Source organism: Polyodon spathula, chromosome 6 (genome assembly GCF_017654505.1).
Source record: "Polyodon spathula isolate WHYD16114869_AA chromosome 6, ASM1765450v1, whole genome shotgun sequence".
Lineage (NCBI taxonomy): Eukaryota > Metazoa > Chordata > Actinopteri > Acipenseriformes > Polyodontidae > Polyodon > Polyodon spathula.
The window spans coordinates 76867635-76886191 of NC_054539.1; the positions used below are offsets into that span (position 1 = coordinate 76867635).

Consider the following 18557-nt stretch of genomic DNA (forward strand, 5'->3'; position numbering starts at 1 on the left):
CAATGAACAGATCACAGTCTCATGCCAGCACTAGCTAACATGCTTGTACTTTGACTTTAGAGTTTATTGCAAGTTTGATGTTAGAATTTTGATCTCACGTTTTGAAGTTATGGACAGTTTGTATATTTGTTTTTAAGAGATGGGTGTGCTGACGCTTTACGAATACCAGTACGCCTTGGCCTACAGTCACTGAGACAGGGCTTTGCTGGGCATGTTCTTCATATTGTAACACTTTTAAAACACACCAACGAAATGATCACACATTCTCTACTGAACCCGCAGATCAGGACTCACCCGTATGGCTGTAACGTTCTGGTGCCATAGCCTATAGCCTCCTCCCAGCGGGTAAGATGAATGCAGGCATCCATGGCGCAGTCAAGCATCCTGAGCAGATAGATGTTTCTGTCTGGGAGAACATCTTGATTGTTACCTATGAGAGTCTGGCACATAGCCAGGACCTGGTCCCACTCTATTATTATCCACAGTCAAGGACTCTTACAATGCTTTTACACAACCGCTGGGAGGCACAAAACACAAACATGTGTTGCTGAGAGTGTGCGCTGGGTTTCTGGAATCTCTTGCACTTGTTTAATAGATATCCAAAGGCTGTTTGGGTTGAGGCAGCAGTTCAGACAGAAATGAGTTAAAGCTGATCCCCCACATTCATTGATGCTTTGTATTCCAATAAGGCTAAAATGCATGGAGCAGAAAACAAATGCAATCATTTGATTATATACACACACACACACAGCCATGTTACTGTGTCGTTTGATTATATATATACACACACACACACACAGCCATGTTACTGTGTCGTTTGATTACATATATACACACACACACAAGCAGCCATGTTACTGTGTCGTTTGATTATATATATACACACACACACAGCCATGTTACTGTGTCGTTTGATTATATATATACACACACACACACAGCCATGTTACTGTGTCGTTTGATTATATATATACACACACACACACAGCCATGTTACTGTGTCGTTTGATTATATATACACACACACAGCCATGTTACTGTGTCGTTTGATTATATACACACACACACAGCCATGTTACTGTGTCGTTTGATTATATATACACACACACACACACACACATGTTACTGTGTCGTTTGATTATATATATACACACACACACACACACAGCCATGTTACTGTGTCGTTTGATTACATATATACACACACACACACAGCCATGTTACTGTGTCGTTTGATTATATATACACACACACACACACACACACAGCCATGTTACTGTGTCGTTTGATTTATATACACACACACAGCCATGTTACTGTGTCGTTTGATTATATATACACACACAGCCATGTTACTGTGTCGTTTGATTATATATACACACACACAGCCATGTTACTGTGTCGTTTGATTATATATACACACACACACAGCCATGTTACTGTGTCGTTTGATTATATATTACACACACACACAGCCATGTTACTGTGTCGTTTGATTATATATACACACACACACAGCCATGTTACTGTGTCGTTTGATTATATATATACACACACACACACCATGTTTCTGTGTCGTTTGATTATATATACACACACACACACAGCCATGTTACTGTGTCGTTTGATTATATATATACACACACACACACAGCCATGTTACTGTGTCGTTTGATTATATATACACACACACACAGCCATGTTACTGTGTCGTTTGATTATATATACACACACACACAGCCATGTTACTGTGTCGTTTGATTATATATACACACACACACACACACACAGCCATGTTACTGTGTCGTTTGATTATATACACACACACACACAAGCCATGTTACTGTGTCGTTTGATTATATATACACACACACACAGCCATGTTACTGTGTCGTTTGATTATATATATACACACACACACACAGCCATGTTACTGTGTCGTTTGATTATATATATACACACACACACACAGCCATGTTTCTGTGTCGTTTGATTATATATACACACACACACACAGCCATGTTACTGTGTCGTTTGATTACATATATACACACACACACACAGCCATGTTACTGTGTCGTTTGATTACATATATACACACACACACAAGCCATGTTACTGTGTCGTTTGATTACATATATACACACACACACAAGCCATGTTACTGTGTCGTTTGATTATATATATACACACACACACACAGCCATGTTACTGTGTCGTTTGATTATATATACACACACACACAGCCATGTTACTGTGTCGTTTGATTACACACACACACACAGCCATGTTACTGTGTCGTTTGATTATATATACACACACACACACAGCCATGTTACTGTGTCGTTTGATTATATACACACACACACAGCCATGTTACTGTGTCGTTTGATTATATATACACACACACAGCCATGTTACTGTGTCGTTTGATTATATATACACACACACACACAGCCATGTTACTGTGTCGTTTGATTATATATACACACACACACAGCCATGTTACGTGTCGTTTGATTATATATATACACACACACACACAGCCATGTTACTGTGTCGTTTGATTATATATACACACACACACACAGCCATGTTACTGTGTCGTTTGATTATATATACACACACACACAAGCCATGTTACTGTGTCGTTTGATTATATACACACACACACAGCCATGTTTCTGTGTCACACATTATATACACACACAGCCATGTTACTGTGTCGTTTGATTATATATACACACACACACACACACACACATCGTTTGATTATATATACACACACACACACACACACAGCCATGTTACTGTGTCGTTTGATTATATATACACACACACACACACACAGCCATGTTACTGTGTCGTTTGATTATATACACACACACACAGCCATGTTACTGTGTCGTTTGATTATATATATATACACACACACACACACACACATGTTACTGTATCGTTTGATTATATACACACACACACAGCCATGTTACTGTGTCGTTTGATTATATACACACACACACACACACAGCCATGTTACTGTGTCGTTTGATTATATATACACACACACAGCCATGTTACTGTGTCGTTTGATTATATACACACACACACAGCCATGTTACTGTGTCGTTTGATTATATATATACACACACACACAGCCATGTTACTGTGTCGTTTGATTATATATACACACACACACACACACACACACAGCCATGTTACTGTGTCGTTTGATTATATATATACACACACAGCCATGTTACTGTGTCGTTTGATTATATGATTACACATACACACACACACACACACCATGTTACTGTGTCGTTTGATTATATATACACACACACACAGCACACACAGCATGTTACTGTGTCGTTTGATTATATACACACACACACACACACAGCCATGTTACTGTGTCGTTTGATTATATATACACACACACACAGCCATGTTACTGTGTCGTTTGATTATATACACACACACACACACAGCCATGTTACTGTGTCGTTTGATTATATATACACACACACACACAGCCATGTTACTGTGTCGTTTGATTATATATATACACACACACACACAGCCATGTTACTGTGTCGTTTGATTATATATACACACACACACACACACACAGCCATGTTACTGTGTCGTTTGATTATATACACACACACACACACACACAGCCATGTTACTGTGTCGTTTGATTATATACACACACACACACACAGCCATGTTACTGTGTCGTTTGATTATATATATACACACACACACACAGCCATGTTACTGTGTCGTTTGATTATATATATACACACACACACACACAGCCATGTTACTGTGTCGTTTGATTATTATATACACACACACACACACACACAGCCATGTTACTGTGTCGTTTGATTATATATACACACACACACACACAGCCATGTTACTGTGTCGTTTGATTATATACACACACACACAGCCATGTTACTGTGTCGTTTGATTATATACACACACACACACAGCCATGTTACTGTGTCGTTTGATTATATACACACACACACACACAGCCATGTTACTGTGTCGTTTGATTACATATATACACACACACACAAGCCATGTTACTGTGTCGTTTGATTATATATATACACACACACACAAGCCATGTTACTGTGTCGTTTGATTATATACATACACACACACACAAGCCATGTTACTGTGTCGTTTGATTATATATATACACACACACACAAGCCATGTTACTGTGTCGTTTGATTATATATACACACACACACACACAGCCATGTTACTGTGTCGTTTGATTATATATATACACACACACACAGCCATGTTACTGTGTCGTTTGATTATATATACACACACACACACACACCATGTTACTGTGTCGTTTGATTATATATACACACACACACACACAGCCATGTTACTGTGTCGTTTGATTATATATATACACACACACACAGCCATGTTACTGTGTCGTTTGATTATATATATACACACACACACAGCCATGTTACTGTGTCGTTTGATTATATACACACACACACACACACACAGCCATGTTACTGTGTCGTTTGATTATATATATACACACACACACAGCCATGTTACTGTGTCGTTTGATTATATATACACACACACACACACACACAGCCATGTTACTGTGTCGTTTGATTATATATATACACACACACACAGCCATGTTACTGTGTCGTTTGATTATATATATACACACACACACAGCCATGTTACTGTGTCGTTTGATTATATATATATACACACACACACACAGCCATGTTACTGTGTCGTTTGATTATATATATATATCGTCATGTCACTGTGGTTGGTCGTACCCAGTTCTTTTTAGTACATTTAATAGGTCTTTCAATACTTAATTAGTCTGATACTTAGAAAGATTAGAATGAGGTATTCAGCAAAACTTCCTTTAAATCTTATTTTAAGTTTGAAGTGCCATACTTACTAAAAAAAAAAAAAAAAGAAAAAGAAGCATTATCATTGTTCTGTTGGTATTAGTGGTTTTATAATATCCTATTGGTATTAGAGGTTTTATAATATCCTATTGGTATTAGAGGTTTTATAATATCCTATTGGTATTAGAGGTTTTATAACATCCTATTGGTATTAGTGGTTTTATAATATCCTATTGGTATTAGTGGTTTTATAATATCCTATTGGTATTAGTGGTTTTATAATATCCTATTGATATTAGTGGTTTTATAATATCCTATTGGTATTAGTGGTTTTATAATTTCCTACTGGTATTAGTGGTTCTATGGGTTGTTTTTCTGAAGGATACGTTCCTGGGATTGGTGCTCCTCTGCTTTAGCGATGCACTCTCTGACTCTGTTCCAAGCTCGCTCCTCACCTGCCAGCATGTCTGCATCCTGCACACAACAGAAAGAGGCAAGGGACCAGTTAACAGGCTGGATGTGCTTTACATTGTCCTGCGCACTGTCGGCTTCCAGAGCAGTGCCTTGAACAGAGCCCCCTATTGGTGAAGGGTAATCCACGCCGGCAACCTTTTCGAATATACCCACACACACATTGATTTACACAACACACACACGGAAATACAATGTGTACACATCCACAACATCTATTAAAGGGAACTGGATACCGTAGCTGTAACACTCAGCTCTGAAGTAAACAACCAGGTCATATATTTTCTTGTTAGTATTTTAATTTTTGTAATTAATGTTTTAATTTTTGCTTGTTTTGTGAAGCTCTTTGGGATGGCTTGCCATCAAAGGCGTTATAACAAATAGATAGATTGATTGTGTTTTCATATTTACACGATTACATGATCATCATACACAACTCACTTTCGTATGTAATGTACACTAAACTAATTGTTTATTGCTAAAACAAAAAGGGCATTTTATATACAGTATTACACAAATGATGCTCACGTAAAAAGGAGAATACAAATATCATGACAGTATTTATGTGGGCTTGGTGCCACCATGACCCTGTCTGCTTTCTTTCTTAATTTGATAAATTATCCCATTCAAATTGCATGGATTTTAAAACATACTCACAAACTCATACATCAAAGGGCACCTAAACAAAGACAATCAATACATTTCTACACCCAAGGGTCTCGCATGGAAAACATATCAATGAGTATTATTGATTACTCAGGTCTGAATGCTGGAGAGCTACTAGTTTCGAATCAGAAGACTAATCAATAGCATGTGGTCCCCAAGTGTCTAAATTATAAAACGGAGATTGAACATTCAAAGCTGACAATTACATTATTGTTGTAGTATTTTAAGATAACATTTTTAAGTCTGGTTTTGGAAATTGAAAAATATAACACCAAGGGTCTGTTCATATTGGTAATCTTGAAGATCCATAAACACACACTCAGAAAATTAACTTAGTAATACATTTAGAGAAAGTCTTATTTTACTTTATCAATGTCTTTATATATGTTGCTATCAGTCTTCCAATCATGTCTCAAGCATGGGCATGGCAGGCTAGTGGATTGAGAGCATGAGCAGATTGTAGAGGAGGAGCCATTGTTTCCTGTGCAGTGGTATTTGGGTTAGGGTGTAGGGTTAGGTTGTACGGTGTAGGTTAGAGTGTGGATTAGAGTGTAAGGTGTAGGGTGTGGGTTAGGGTGTGGGGTTAGGGTGTAGGGTGTAGGGTGTGGGTTGAGAGTGTAGGGTGTAGGGTGTAGGTTATGATGTAAGGTTAGGGTGCAGGGTGTAGGGTGTAGGTTAGGGTGTGGGTGTAGGGTGTGGGTTAGGGTGCAGGGTGTAGGGTGTAGGGTGTAGGGTGTAGGGTGTAGGTTAGGGTGTGGGTGTAGGGTGTAGGTTAGGGTGTGGGTGTAGGGTGTGGGTTAGGGTGTGGGGTTAGGGTGCAGGGTGTAGGGTGTGGGTTGAGAGTGTGTAGGGTGTAGGGTGTAGGTTAGGGTGTGGGTGTAGGGTGTGGGTTAGGGTGCAGGGTGTAGGGTGTGGGTTGAGAGTGTGTAGGGTGTAGGTTATGATGTAAGGTTAGGGTGCAGGGTGTAGGGTTAGGTTGTGGGTGCAGGGTGTGGGTTAGGGTGCAGGGTGTAGGGTGTGGGTTGAGATTGTGTAGGGTGTAGGGTGTGGGTTAGGGTGTGGGGTTAGGGTGCAGGGTGTAGGGTGTGGGTTGAGAGTGTGTAGGGTGTAGGTTATGATGTAAGGTTAGGGTGCAGGGTGTAGGTTAGGGTGTGGGTGCAGGGTGTAGGGTGTAGGTTAGGGTGTGGGTGTAGGGTGTGGGTTAGGGTGTGGGTTAGGGTGCAGGGTGTAGGGTGTAGGTTATGGTGTAAGGTTAGGGTGCAGGGTGTAGGGTGTAGGGTGTGGGTGTAGGGTGTGGGTTAGGGTTAGGGTGTAGGGTGTGGGTTAGGGTGTGGGTGTGGGTTAGGGTGTGGGTTAGGGTGCAGGGTGTAGGGTGTAGGTTATGATGTAAGGTTAGGGTGCAGGGTGTAGGGTGTAGGTTAGGGTGTGGGTTAGGGTGCAGGGTGTGGGAGTATGTAAGATTAAAGAGATGAAGCTGAAACAAGCTCAGTGTGATTTACTTAGTATTTGGTCATTTCAATGCTTGGATGTGTTTCTAATGTACAGTATGTGCTGCCTCGTCTCCACATGGAATAGACTCATCTTCTCTACTGTACAGTATGTGCTGCCTCGTCTCCACATGGAATAGACTCATCTTCTCTACTGTACAGTATGTGCTGCCTCGTCTCCACATGGAATAGACTCATCTTCTCTACTGTACAGTATGTGCTGCCTCGTCTCCACATGGAATAGACTCATCTTCTCTACTGTACAGTATGTGCTGCCTCGTCTCCACATGGAATAGACTCATCTTCTCTACTGTACAGTATGTGCTGCCTCGTCTCCACGTGGAATAGACTCATCTTCTCTACTGTACAGTATGTGCTGCCTCGTCTCCACATGGAATAGACTCATCTTCTCTACTGTACAGTATGTGCTGCCTCGTCTCCACATGGAATAGACTCATCTTCTCTACTGTACAGTATGTGCTGCCTCGTCTCCACATGGAATAGACTCATCTTCTCTACTGTACAGTATGTGCTGCCTCGTCTCCACATGGAATAGACTCATCTTCTCTACTGTACAGTATGTGCTGCCTCGTCTCCACATGGAATAGACTCATCTTCTCTACTGTACAGTATGTGCTGCCTCGTCTCCACATGGAATAGACTCATCTTCTCTACTGTACAGTATGTGCTGCCTCGTCTCCACATGGAATAGACTCATCTTCTCTACTGTACAGTATGTGCTGCCTCATCTCCACATGGAATAGACTCATCTTCTCTACTGTACAGTATGTGCTGCCTCATCTCCACATGGAATAGACTCATCTTCTCTACTGTACAGTATGTGCTGCCTCATCTCCACATGGAATAGACTCATCTTCTCTACTGTACAGTATGTGCTGCCTCGTCTCCACATGGAATAGACTCATCTTCTCTACTGTACAGTATGTGCTGCCTCGTCTCCACATGGAATAGACTCATCTTCTCTACTGTACAGTATGTGCTGCCTCGTCTCCACATGGAATAGACTCATCTTCTCTACTGTACAGTATGTGCTGCCTCGTCTCCACATGGAATAGACTCATCTTCTCTACTGTACAGTATGTGCTGCCTCGTCTCCACATGGAATAGACTCATCTTCTCTACTGTACAGTATGTGCTGCCTCGTCTCCACATGGAATAGACTCATCTTCTCTACTGTACAGTATGTGCTGCCTCGTCTCCACATGGAATAGACTCATCTTCTCTACTGTACAGTATGTGCTGCCTCGTCTCCACATGGAATAGACTCATCTTCTCTACTGTACAGTATGTGCTGCCTCGTCTCCACATGGAATAGACTCATCTTCTCTACTGTACAGTATGTGCTGCCTCGTCTCCACGTGGAATAGACTCATCTTCTCTACTGTACAGTATGTGCTGCCTCATCTCCACATGGAATAGACTCATCTTCTCTACTGTACAGTATGTGCTGCCTCGTCTCCACATGGAATAGACTCATCTTCTCTACTGTACAGTATGTGCTGCCTCGTCTCCACGTGGAATAGATTGTGTTTAAAACTGTCAAAACCATCAAAAAATAGATAATAATAATAATAATAATAATAATAATAATAATATATAATAATAATAATAATGCATTAAATTAAATTAAAAAAAATAACAAAAGGGCTAAGACTAGACTTGTGATTTGTATATCTGGCTGCTGTTTACTTTAAACAAGAAAACTCATAAAGCAAAGACTTGTTTATCTCTGGCATGATTTGTGACCAAATGATGCATTTATTCAGTACCTAACTTGCATATGCTTATGGTGTCTTGTTACACAATGAGTGAAGCATGCATTGGCATAGTTGAGAGAGACCAGCAGCTTTGTAGATGTTAACACTTTCTAGCAACAATGTTTCATCTGGATAGTGCTTTACAATAGAGCACTGCAACACATGAATAAACTTCAGAAGCAGTCGAGGAGGGAGGACCTGTGGAACTCAAGTTACAGCACATCTGTATGACAAACATATTTCCCTCCAGAATAATGAGACCTTTATTTTCCCTATAGAATACAAGTTGAGCAGTTTCAGCTTCATCAACGATATACAACACAGTGCTGCTCACTGAAGCTTCATCAAATTACATACAGCATAGTGCTGCACATTGAAGCTTCATCAAATTACATACAGCATAGTGCTGCTCACTGAAGCTTCATCAAATTACATACAACATAGTGCTGCTCACTGAAGCTTCATCAAGTGACATACAGCATAGTGCTGCTCACTGAAGCGTCATCAAATTACATACAGCATAGTGCTGCTCACTGAAGCGTCATCAAATTACATACAGCATAGTGCTGCTCACTGAAGCTTCATCAAATTACATACAGCATAGTGCTGCTCACTGAAGCTTCATCAAATTACATACAGCATAGTGCTGCTCACTGAAGCTTCATCAAATTACATACAGCATAGTGCTGCTCACTGAAGCGTCATCAAATTACATACAGCATAGTGCTGCTCACTGAAGCTTCATCAAATTACATACAGCATAGTGCTGCTCACTGAAGCTTCATCAAATTACATACAGCATAGTGCTGCTCACTGAAGCTTCATCAAATTACATACAGCATAGTGCTGCACATTGAAGCTTCATCAAATTACATACAGCATAGTGCTGCTCACTGAAGCTTCATCAAATTACATACAGCATAGTGCTGCTCACTGAAGCTTCATCAAATTACATACAGCATAGTGCTGCTCACTGAAGCTTCATCAAATTACATACAGCATAGTGCTGCTCACTGAAGCTTCATCAAATTACATACAGCATAGTGCTGCTCACTGAAGCTTCATCAAATTACATACAGCATAGTGCTGCTCACTGAAGCTTCATCAAATTACATACAGCATAGTGCTGCTCACTGAAGCTTCATCAAATTACATACAGCATAGTGCTGCTCACTGAAGCTTCATCAAATTACATACAGCATAGTGCTGCTCACTGAAGCTTCATCAAATTACATACAGCATAGTGCTGCTCACTGAAGCTTCATCAAATTACATACAGCATAGTGCTGCTCACTGAAGCTTCATCAAATTACATACAGCATAGTGCTGCTCACTGAAGCTTCATCAAATTACATACAGCATAGTGCTGCTCACTGAAGCTTCATCAAATTACATACAGCATAGTGCTGCTCACTGAAGCTTCATCAAATTACATACAGCATAGTGCTGCTCACTGAAGCTTCATCAAATTACATACAGCATAGTGCTGCTCACTGAAGCTTCATCAAATTACATACAGCATAGTGCTGCTCACTGAAGCTTCATCAAATTACATACAGCATAGTGCTGCTCACTGAAGCTTCATCAAATTACATACAGCATAGTGCTGCTCACTGAAGCTTCATCAAATTACATACAGCATAGTGCTGCTCACTGAAGCTTCATCAAATTACATACAGCATAGTGCTGCTCACTGAAGCTTCATCAAATTACATACAGCATAGTGCTGCTCACTGAAGCTTCATCAAATTACATACAGCATAGTGCTGCTCACTGAAGCTTCATCAAATTACATACAGCATAGTGCTGCTCACTGAAGCTTCATCAAATTACATACAGCATAGTGCTGCTCACTGAAGCTTCATCAAATTACATACAGCATAGTGCTGCTCACTGAAGCTTCATCAAATTACATACAGCATAGTGCTGCTCACTGAAGCTTCATCAAATTACATACAGCATAGTGCTGCTCACTGAAGCTTCATCAAATTACATACAGCATAGTGCTGCTCACTGAAGCTTCATCAAATTACATACAGCATAGTGCTGCTCACTGAAGCTTCATCAAATTACATACAGCATAGTGCTGCTCACTGAAGCGTCATCAAATTACATACAGCATAGTGCTGCTCACTGAAGCTTCATCAAATTACATACAGCATAGTGCTGCTCACTGAAGCGTCATCAAATTACATACAGCATAGTGCTGCTCATTGAAGCTTCATCAAATTACATACAGCATAGTGCTGCTCACTGAAGCTTCATCAAATTACATACAGCATAGTGCTGCTCATTGAAGCTTCATCAAATTACATACAGCATAGTGCTGCTCACTGAAGCTTCATCAAATTACATACAGCATAGTGCTGCTCACTATGGTGAAGAAGTGCTTATACATTTTTTTTGTATATTCATTTCTGCAGATGATTTACCCATTGAGACCAAGGCCTCATTTATAATGGGGTCCTGTTAGACAATAAAACAATTATAAAAACAAACAACACAACACATACATATGTGCTTCAAACTCAGTCAGCAGCTGACAAAAAATAACAACATAAATAAGACATTGAATCTTGAAATAGCCCATAAAGTTTTTTTTTATGAATCTACAGAATATTATTACACCTGTCAGACTATGATGAGGTGACACCTTCAATAAAACAGCTAACGATTCTCACAATCAGTCAAGCCCTAATTGGGAGTAAAACAAAACAAATGCTGTGAATTGATTTTCCTACAAGGATTCAAACTTTCAGAAGCAACTCAAGTGTGTCAAATACCTTCCTTTAGTGAGAAGTGCAGCGTGTTATCAAAAAATTACCATTAAAATCAAACAGACGTTGAGCATAATGTGTGCATCCTTTTTATAGCAATCTGTGAGATATATAAAGTGATGGTAATACAGATTCGATAAGATTTACTCAAAGGATTTAATTATATAACTTGAAGCAAGAAATGTGGGGGTCATTTTTGATACTGTTCTATAATTTGAGCCTCATATTTGGAAAATTACTAAAGTATCATTTCATCATTTGACAAATATATTTAAATGTTGTTCTATTATTTCTGTATCTGATGCTGAGAGGCTAAAGCATGCCTTTGTTTCACTGAGAATTGACTACTGTAATGCACTACTGTAATGCACTCTTTTCTGGGATTCCAAAGTATTTGGTGTTTCGCTTGCAGCTTATTCAGAATGCTGCTGCAAGAATTCTAAGTAAAACCAGAAAAGGTGAACATATTACTCCTGTCCTGGCCTCCTTACACTGGCTTGCTGTGCAGTTTCGAATTGATTTTACGTCTATGATGTAAGGTGCTATATAAATGAAATAAATAAATAAATACAATATATAGCTATATGTCCTTTATACCAGCAATACTTGTGAGAGACATTTATACGCCTACACAGATCCCCAGGGCTGTTCAAATCTATTGAGCGACTATATTAATACAAAGTTCTGCCATTTCCTCTAAAATAATTCTGTCACCTTTCTATTTTTAAGAAGATGCTGAAACCAAGGAAAGACAGCTGAGATGTTTACACCAGGAAGTCTAAAAGCCGGTCGCTTCATATATTTATTTACTGGAATTGTTTTAACCAGAAAAACTATTCTCTGAGATGTCACATCTCATTTTAAACAAAGGGAAGACGACAGCCCTGGGATCTTCCATATACTGCACAAATAATACCAAACTAAGAGATCAAAACATATTTAACACAAAAGAAAAACCCACATTAAACATTTAGCAACACTCCAAAGACTGGTTTTCAGGGCAATGAGAGACACATACTGTCTGTAGACTAGTGCTCCGTTTTATAGAGTTTTAATTACAGATAAGCAGCATTGTGGGGGGGGTGGGGGGGGTATGCATTTGAAGCCACGTTGTGAAGTTGTGAGATTAAACGATGATGAGATAGTAGCAGCACGAGATGCAGATTACAAAGGGTTAAATTGCAGGTAGATGTACCCTATGAAAGAAGCATGTGTGTCTGTAAATGTCTAATGAAACCAGTAACTCCCAAACTGTTATTGAAGTCATTCTGTGAACTTTTGACCAGATTACTAACAAGGAAGAATTGACAAAAAAAACAAAAACAGGTCTGTGAAGAGTAACCATACCACCGAGTGAGGTCAAAACAAACAATCGACACAACCCAGCACCAATAACACATAATACAAGCAGTTCAGATGAGCGCAGAAGCAAAGACGAAAGTGCATTGAATTAGAAGTCCAGTTTACCAGCTCACTTACAGCAGTGAAACTTCAGAGACACAAGCGAGTTCTTTTGTTAAGAGTTACTGTGAATCCTAGCTTGATCATTCCCATGTGGAGTTTGGTTTCCTTATTGTTTGCTTCCAAATTAACAATAAAACAAAGCCCCTTTGTTTCCAAATGATGCGGTTTGTTTATATTAAATGAGGGGCTGTTTGAGGAGATAAAGTGTATGAATTTACTAGAACAGGGAAATGTGTGCCCATTGCTGTCCTTTTGAAGACCAGATGGACAACACAGTGAATCACAGAATATAGTTCTGTTTTATAAAATGTGAAACTATTCTGCTGTCTCTATTATTCAGAAACCTAAAATGTCACATGACCTCAATATGGCAGCCATGCTGGTTAAATACCAATGTCAAGGTCACTGGTACATTTAGTGCACAGTGTTTATACTGCATAACCCTGCAAATATCAGTCAAAGTGTTTGAGCTTAATCACCCGGAAACCCCAAACCCCTCCCGCTGCTCTGACAACAGGACCGAACAAGCCAGCAACACAGCTCTGTGTTTTCCAGGTGAGCTAGGGAGGTTGGGTTAGTGCTGTTGGTGAATTGTGGCCATTCCTAACTTTAGCTCCAGTTAACTACCAGATTTCCATGGCTACCACCAATAATAATATTAAGGCCACCTTTGTTTAGTAACAATGTCTCTTTATGCAGCCCGAGACATATCAAACCTTTGAATAAATTACCGGAGCTCTCGCTGTGTCTGTACTGTACTGCACTCTAGTTGCCTGTAATGTACTGAGCCTGTACTGTATTGTGTCTGTACTGTATGGTGCTTGTGCAGTGCACTGTTGTTGCCTGTACTGTACTGCCCTGTGCCTGTGCAGTGGACTGTTGTTGCCTGTACTCTACTATTGTTGCCTGTACTGTGCCTGTGCAGTGCACTGTTGTTGCCTGTACTCTATTATTGTTGCCTGTACTCTACTGCACTGTGCCTGTGCTGTACTATTGTTGCCTGTACTCTACTGCCCCGTGCCTGTGCAGTGCACGGTTTTTGCCGGTACTGTATGGTGCCTGTGCAGTGCACCGTTGTTGCCTGTACTGCAGTGCATTGTTGCCTGTACTGTACTGTACTGTGCCTGTGCAGTGCACGGTTTTTGCCGGTACTGTATGGTGCCTGTGCAGTGCACCGTTGTTGCCTGTACTGCAGTGCACGGTTTTTGCCGGTACTGTATGGTGCCTGTGCAGTGCACTGTTGTTGCCTGTACTGCAGTGCATTGTTGTTGCCTGTACTGTACTGTGCCTGTGCAGTTCTTTGTGGGGCACCATGCACTGTTGTTGCCTGTACTGTACAAACATACATGGGGTTTGGACTCCCGAGCAATCAACCCAGATACTAAACTCATCACAAACGTTACAAAACAGGCACGACGATACTTTGGATTAAAGCTGCATGTATTTAGTGACAGACATTCCTGCTAAGCTCAGCAGTTCTAGTTGATACAGAACAAGCACTGCTTGTGCTTCTTCAGACAGGGACTGCGTGTATGTTCCCTGCCTCAGCAAGTATAATTGCAAATCCTGGAAATGAAAGTGCTTAGTTGTGATGAATAGATGATGCATGGGTTGAAGCACCCTGGAGAGCAGTGTAATCATTGTCTGCACGGATATGTTTATTATGAGGGTAGGATCACTTACATCTGTCTGTCTATTTACTGTACACCAAGGCCAGTGTTCAACATGCTGCATGAATATGCTGCACATTTTGTTATTTTACAATAACAAAACGTATCTTTAATAAAAGTAATGCTATTAGTTATTTGGGATTTTGATCCGTGATAATGGATTTGCAATCTAAACAACTTTGGTTTCAGTAAAAATGTGTTTGAGAAATCTAGTCTCCTTGACTGTTAATTATGTTCTAGAAGCCGTTTCAACAATGAACCTGAACTTATGGATGGTGTTATTGTCAGTGTTGGGGACTAATTCATTACTGTAATCTGAATGCCTTTTTCAGTAACCTGTAACTGTAATGGAGCTTTCTTCAGACAGGCAAAAGGGCAAGTCACACCTTACTTGTGACATGACCCCGTTTTTCATATCAACCTGCTAGGAAATGACCTATGAGGACAGAACGAGGGGGCTGGATAGTTGGATCTTCAGAGATTATTTAGAACTGCAGTCTGACCAAATCAAAAAAAAAACATCTCTGTAAAGTTAACCTATTCCTAAGAAGTAACTGTTTTTTCAAAGTAATACAATACTGTAACATTGTATTCAAGTAACTTGTAACTGGAATGGATTCCTTTTTTAAAGTAATTTTCTCAACACTGGTCACTGGCAGCTTTGCTTCGCCCTTGTTGTATGTGAGCAGAGTAAATCTATATGAAGACTGTAGTTTATTTCAGTGTCTCCCTTGCTGTACGTGAGCAGAGTAAATCTATGTGAAGACTGTAGTTTATTTCAGTGTCTCCCTTGTTGTATGTGAGCAGAGTAAATCTATGTGAAGACTGTAGTTTATTTCAGTGTCTCCCTTGCCGTATGTGAGCAGAGTAAATCTATGTGAAGACTGTAGTTTATTTCAGTGTCTCCCTTGTTGTATGTGAGCAGAGTAAATCTATGTGAAGACTGTAGTTTATTTCAGTGTCTCCCTTGTTGTATGTGAGCAGAGTAAATCTATGTGAAGACTGTAGTTTATTTCAGTGTCTCCCTTGCTGTATGTGAGCAGAGTAAATCTATGTGAAGACTGTAGTTTATTTCAGTGTCTCCCTTGTTGTATGTGAGCAGAGTAAATCTATGTGAAGACTGTAGTTTATTTCAGTGTCTCCCTTGTTGTATGTGAGCAGAGTAAATCTATGTGAAGACTGTAGTTTATTTCAGTGTCTCCCTTGTTGTATGTGAGCAGGGTAAATCTATGTGAAGACTGTAGTTTATTTCAGTGTCTCCCTTGCCGTATGTGAGCAGAGTAAATCTATGTGAAGACTGTAGTTTATTTCAGTGTCTCCCTTGCTGTACGTGAGCAGAGTAAATCTATGTGAAGACTGTAGTTTATTTCAGTGTCTCCCTTGTTGTACGTGAGCAGAGTAAATCTATGTGAAGACTGTAGTTTATTTCAGTGTCTCCCTTGTTGTATGTGAGCAGAGTAAATCTATGTGAAGACTGTAGTTTATTTCAGTGTCTCCCTTGTTGTATGTGAGCAGAGTAAATCTATGTGAAGACTGTAGTTTATTTCAGTGTCTCCCTTGTTGTATGTGAGCAGAGTAAATCTATGTGAAGACTGTAGTTTATTTCAGTGTCTCCCTTGTTGTATGTGAGCAGAGTAAATCTATGTGAAGACTGTAGTTTATTTCAGTTTCTCCCTTGTTGTATGTGAGCAGAGTAAATCTATGTGAAGACTGTAGTTTATTTCAGTGTCTCCCTTGTTGTATGTGAGCAGAGTAAATCTATGTGAAGACTGTAGTTTATTTCAGTGTCTCCCTTGTTGTATGTGAGCAGAGTAAATCTATGTGAAGACTGTAGTTTATTTCAGTGTCTCCCTTGTTGTATGTGAGCAGAGTAAATCTATGTGAAGACTGTAGTTTATTTCAGTGTCTCCCTTGTTGTATGTGAGCAGAGTAAATCTATGTGAAGACTGTAGTTTATTTCAGTGTCTCCCTTGTTGTATGTGAGCAGAGTAAATCTATGTGAAGACTGTAGTTTATTTCAGTGTCTCCCTTGTTGTACGTGAGCAGAGTAAATCTATGTGAAGACTGTAGTTTATTTCAGTGTCTCCCTTGTTGTACGTGAGCAGAGTAAATCTATGTGAAGACTGTAGTTTATTTCAGTGTCTCCCTTGTTGTACATGAGCAGAGTAAATCTATGTGAAGACTGTAGTTTATTTCAGTGTCTCCCTTGTTGTACGTGAGCAGAGTAAATCTATGTGAAGACTGTAGTTTATTTCAGTGTCTCCCTTGTTGTATGTGAGCAGAGTAAATCTATGTGAAGACTGTAGTTTATTTCAGTGTCTCCCTTGTTGTATGTGAGCAGAGTAAATCTATGTGAAGACTGTAGTTTATTTCAGTGTCTCCCTATATGCACACCATGGTTTGTATACAGCACATGCCAGAGATCCTAAGACTCTTATGTTTCCATGACTTTATACAGAATGTGAGCTTCATGAGAACATTAACAAGTAACACACAAGAGGGGGCCATGCTGGGGTAACACATGGTAATATTATTACCACAGACACCACTGCTCATAGCTTTCATTACTTAAAAACAAAAGAGAAAAGAGAATAGTTTCTCATATTTCCAAACTCCTACCAGTCAACAGTTATTTTCTAATAACAAACGATACAGTAAAGTGCCAATTTATAGACGAGGAACAATTCTCCTATTCATGTGCTAATGCCTAATGAGATGCTGTCACCCAGGCCCAGACAATGTGGTGATGACACAGTATTTTCAGACCTGTGTACGTGTGCTGTACCCAGCTCAGAATCCTGCTCTGTCTGGGGAATGTCTCAATGGTTACCTGTATCCTGCTTTTAACAGTGACATACCCCTGGGCACCGCGGTATTACAAATCACATGTCTGCTGTTAAACCTTTATCAGTGGAACATAGTTATTCAATATCTCGCCGCAGAGAAAGCTGTCACACAGTTGCTGCTTTTTTAATTACTGTGGTTGTCATTATGCACTTGGGTAGGTCTTTAATGACACAGACATAATACAATGATAGTCAAATGCGCCTTGTCATCTGTAAAGGCCTCAGGTCTGCCTTTTTTAAAGAAAGACCGACAGTATAAAGAATCATACATCACTTAAGATTTGGGGCACACAAAATTTATTAGAATGACAATTTGACTTTTTTTTTCCAGTAGCTTAAAAGGAAACAATTTCCAGAGCTTAATGAAACAGCCTTCCCTCAGAAACACAGGAAGTATAATCATGTAGAAGCAGAATATCTGGGATATTTAACAATGCAGGTCTATTTGCTTATATATTCTG

At 39.7% G+C, this 18557-nt stretch overlaps 1 protein-coding gene across 2 annotated transcripts in view; it reads right to left on the minus strand.

Moving 5' to 3' along the window:
- Nucleotides 1–18557, minus strand: part of LOC121317655 (histone-lysine N-methyltransferase SMYD3-like) — a 161831-nt gene that overhangs the window by 17264 nt on the left and 126010 nt on the right. For both annotated transcript variants that reach the window (XM_041253824.1, XM_041253822.1), the window contains 2 exons: nt 5324–5411; nt 295–469 (listed from right to left, as the gene is read on the minus strand). In XM_041253824.1, the coding sequence (XP_041109758.1) occupies nt 295–469; nt 5324–5411 (263 nt within the window). The remainder of the gene's footprint in view (nt 1–294; nt 470–5323; nt 5412–18557) is intronic.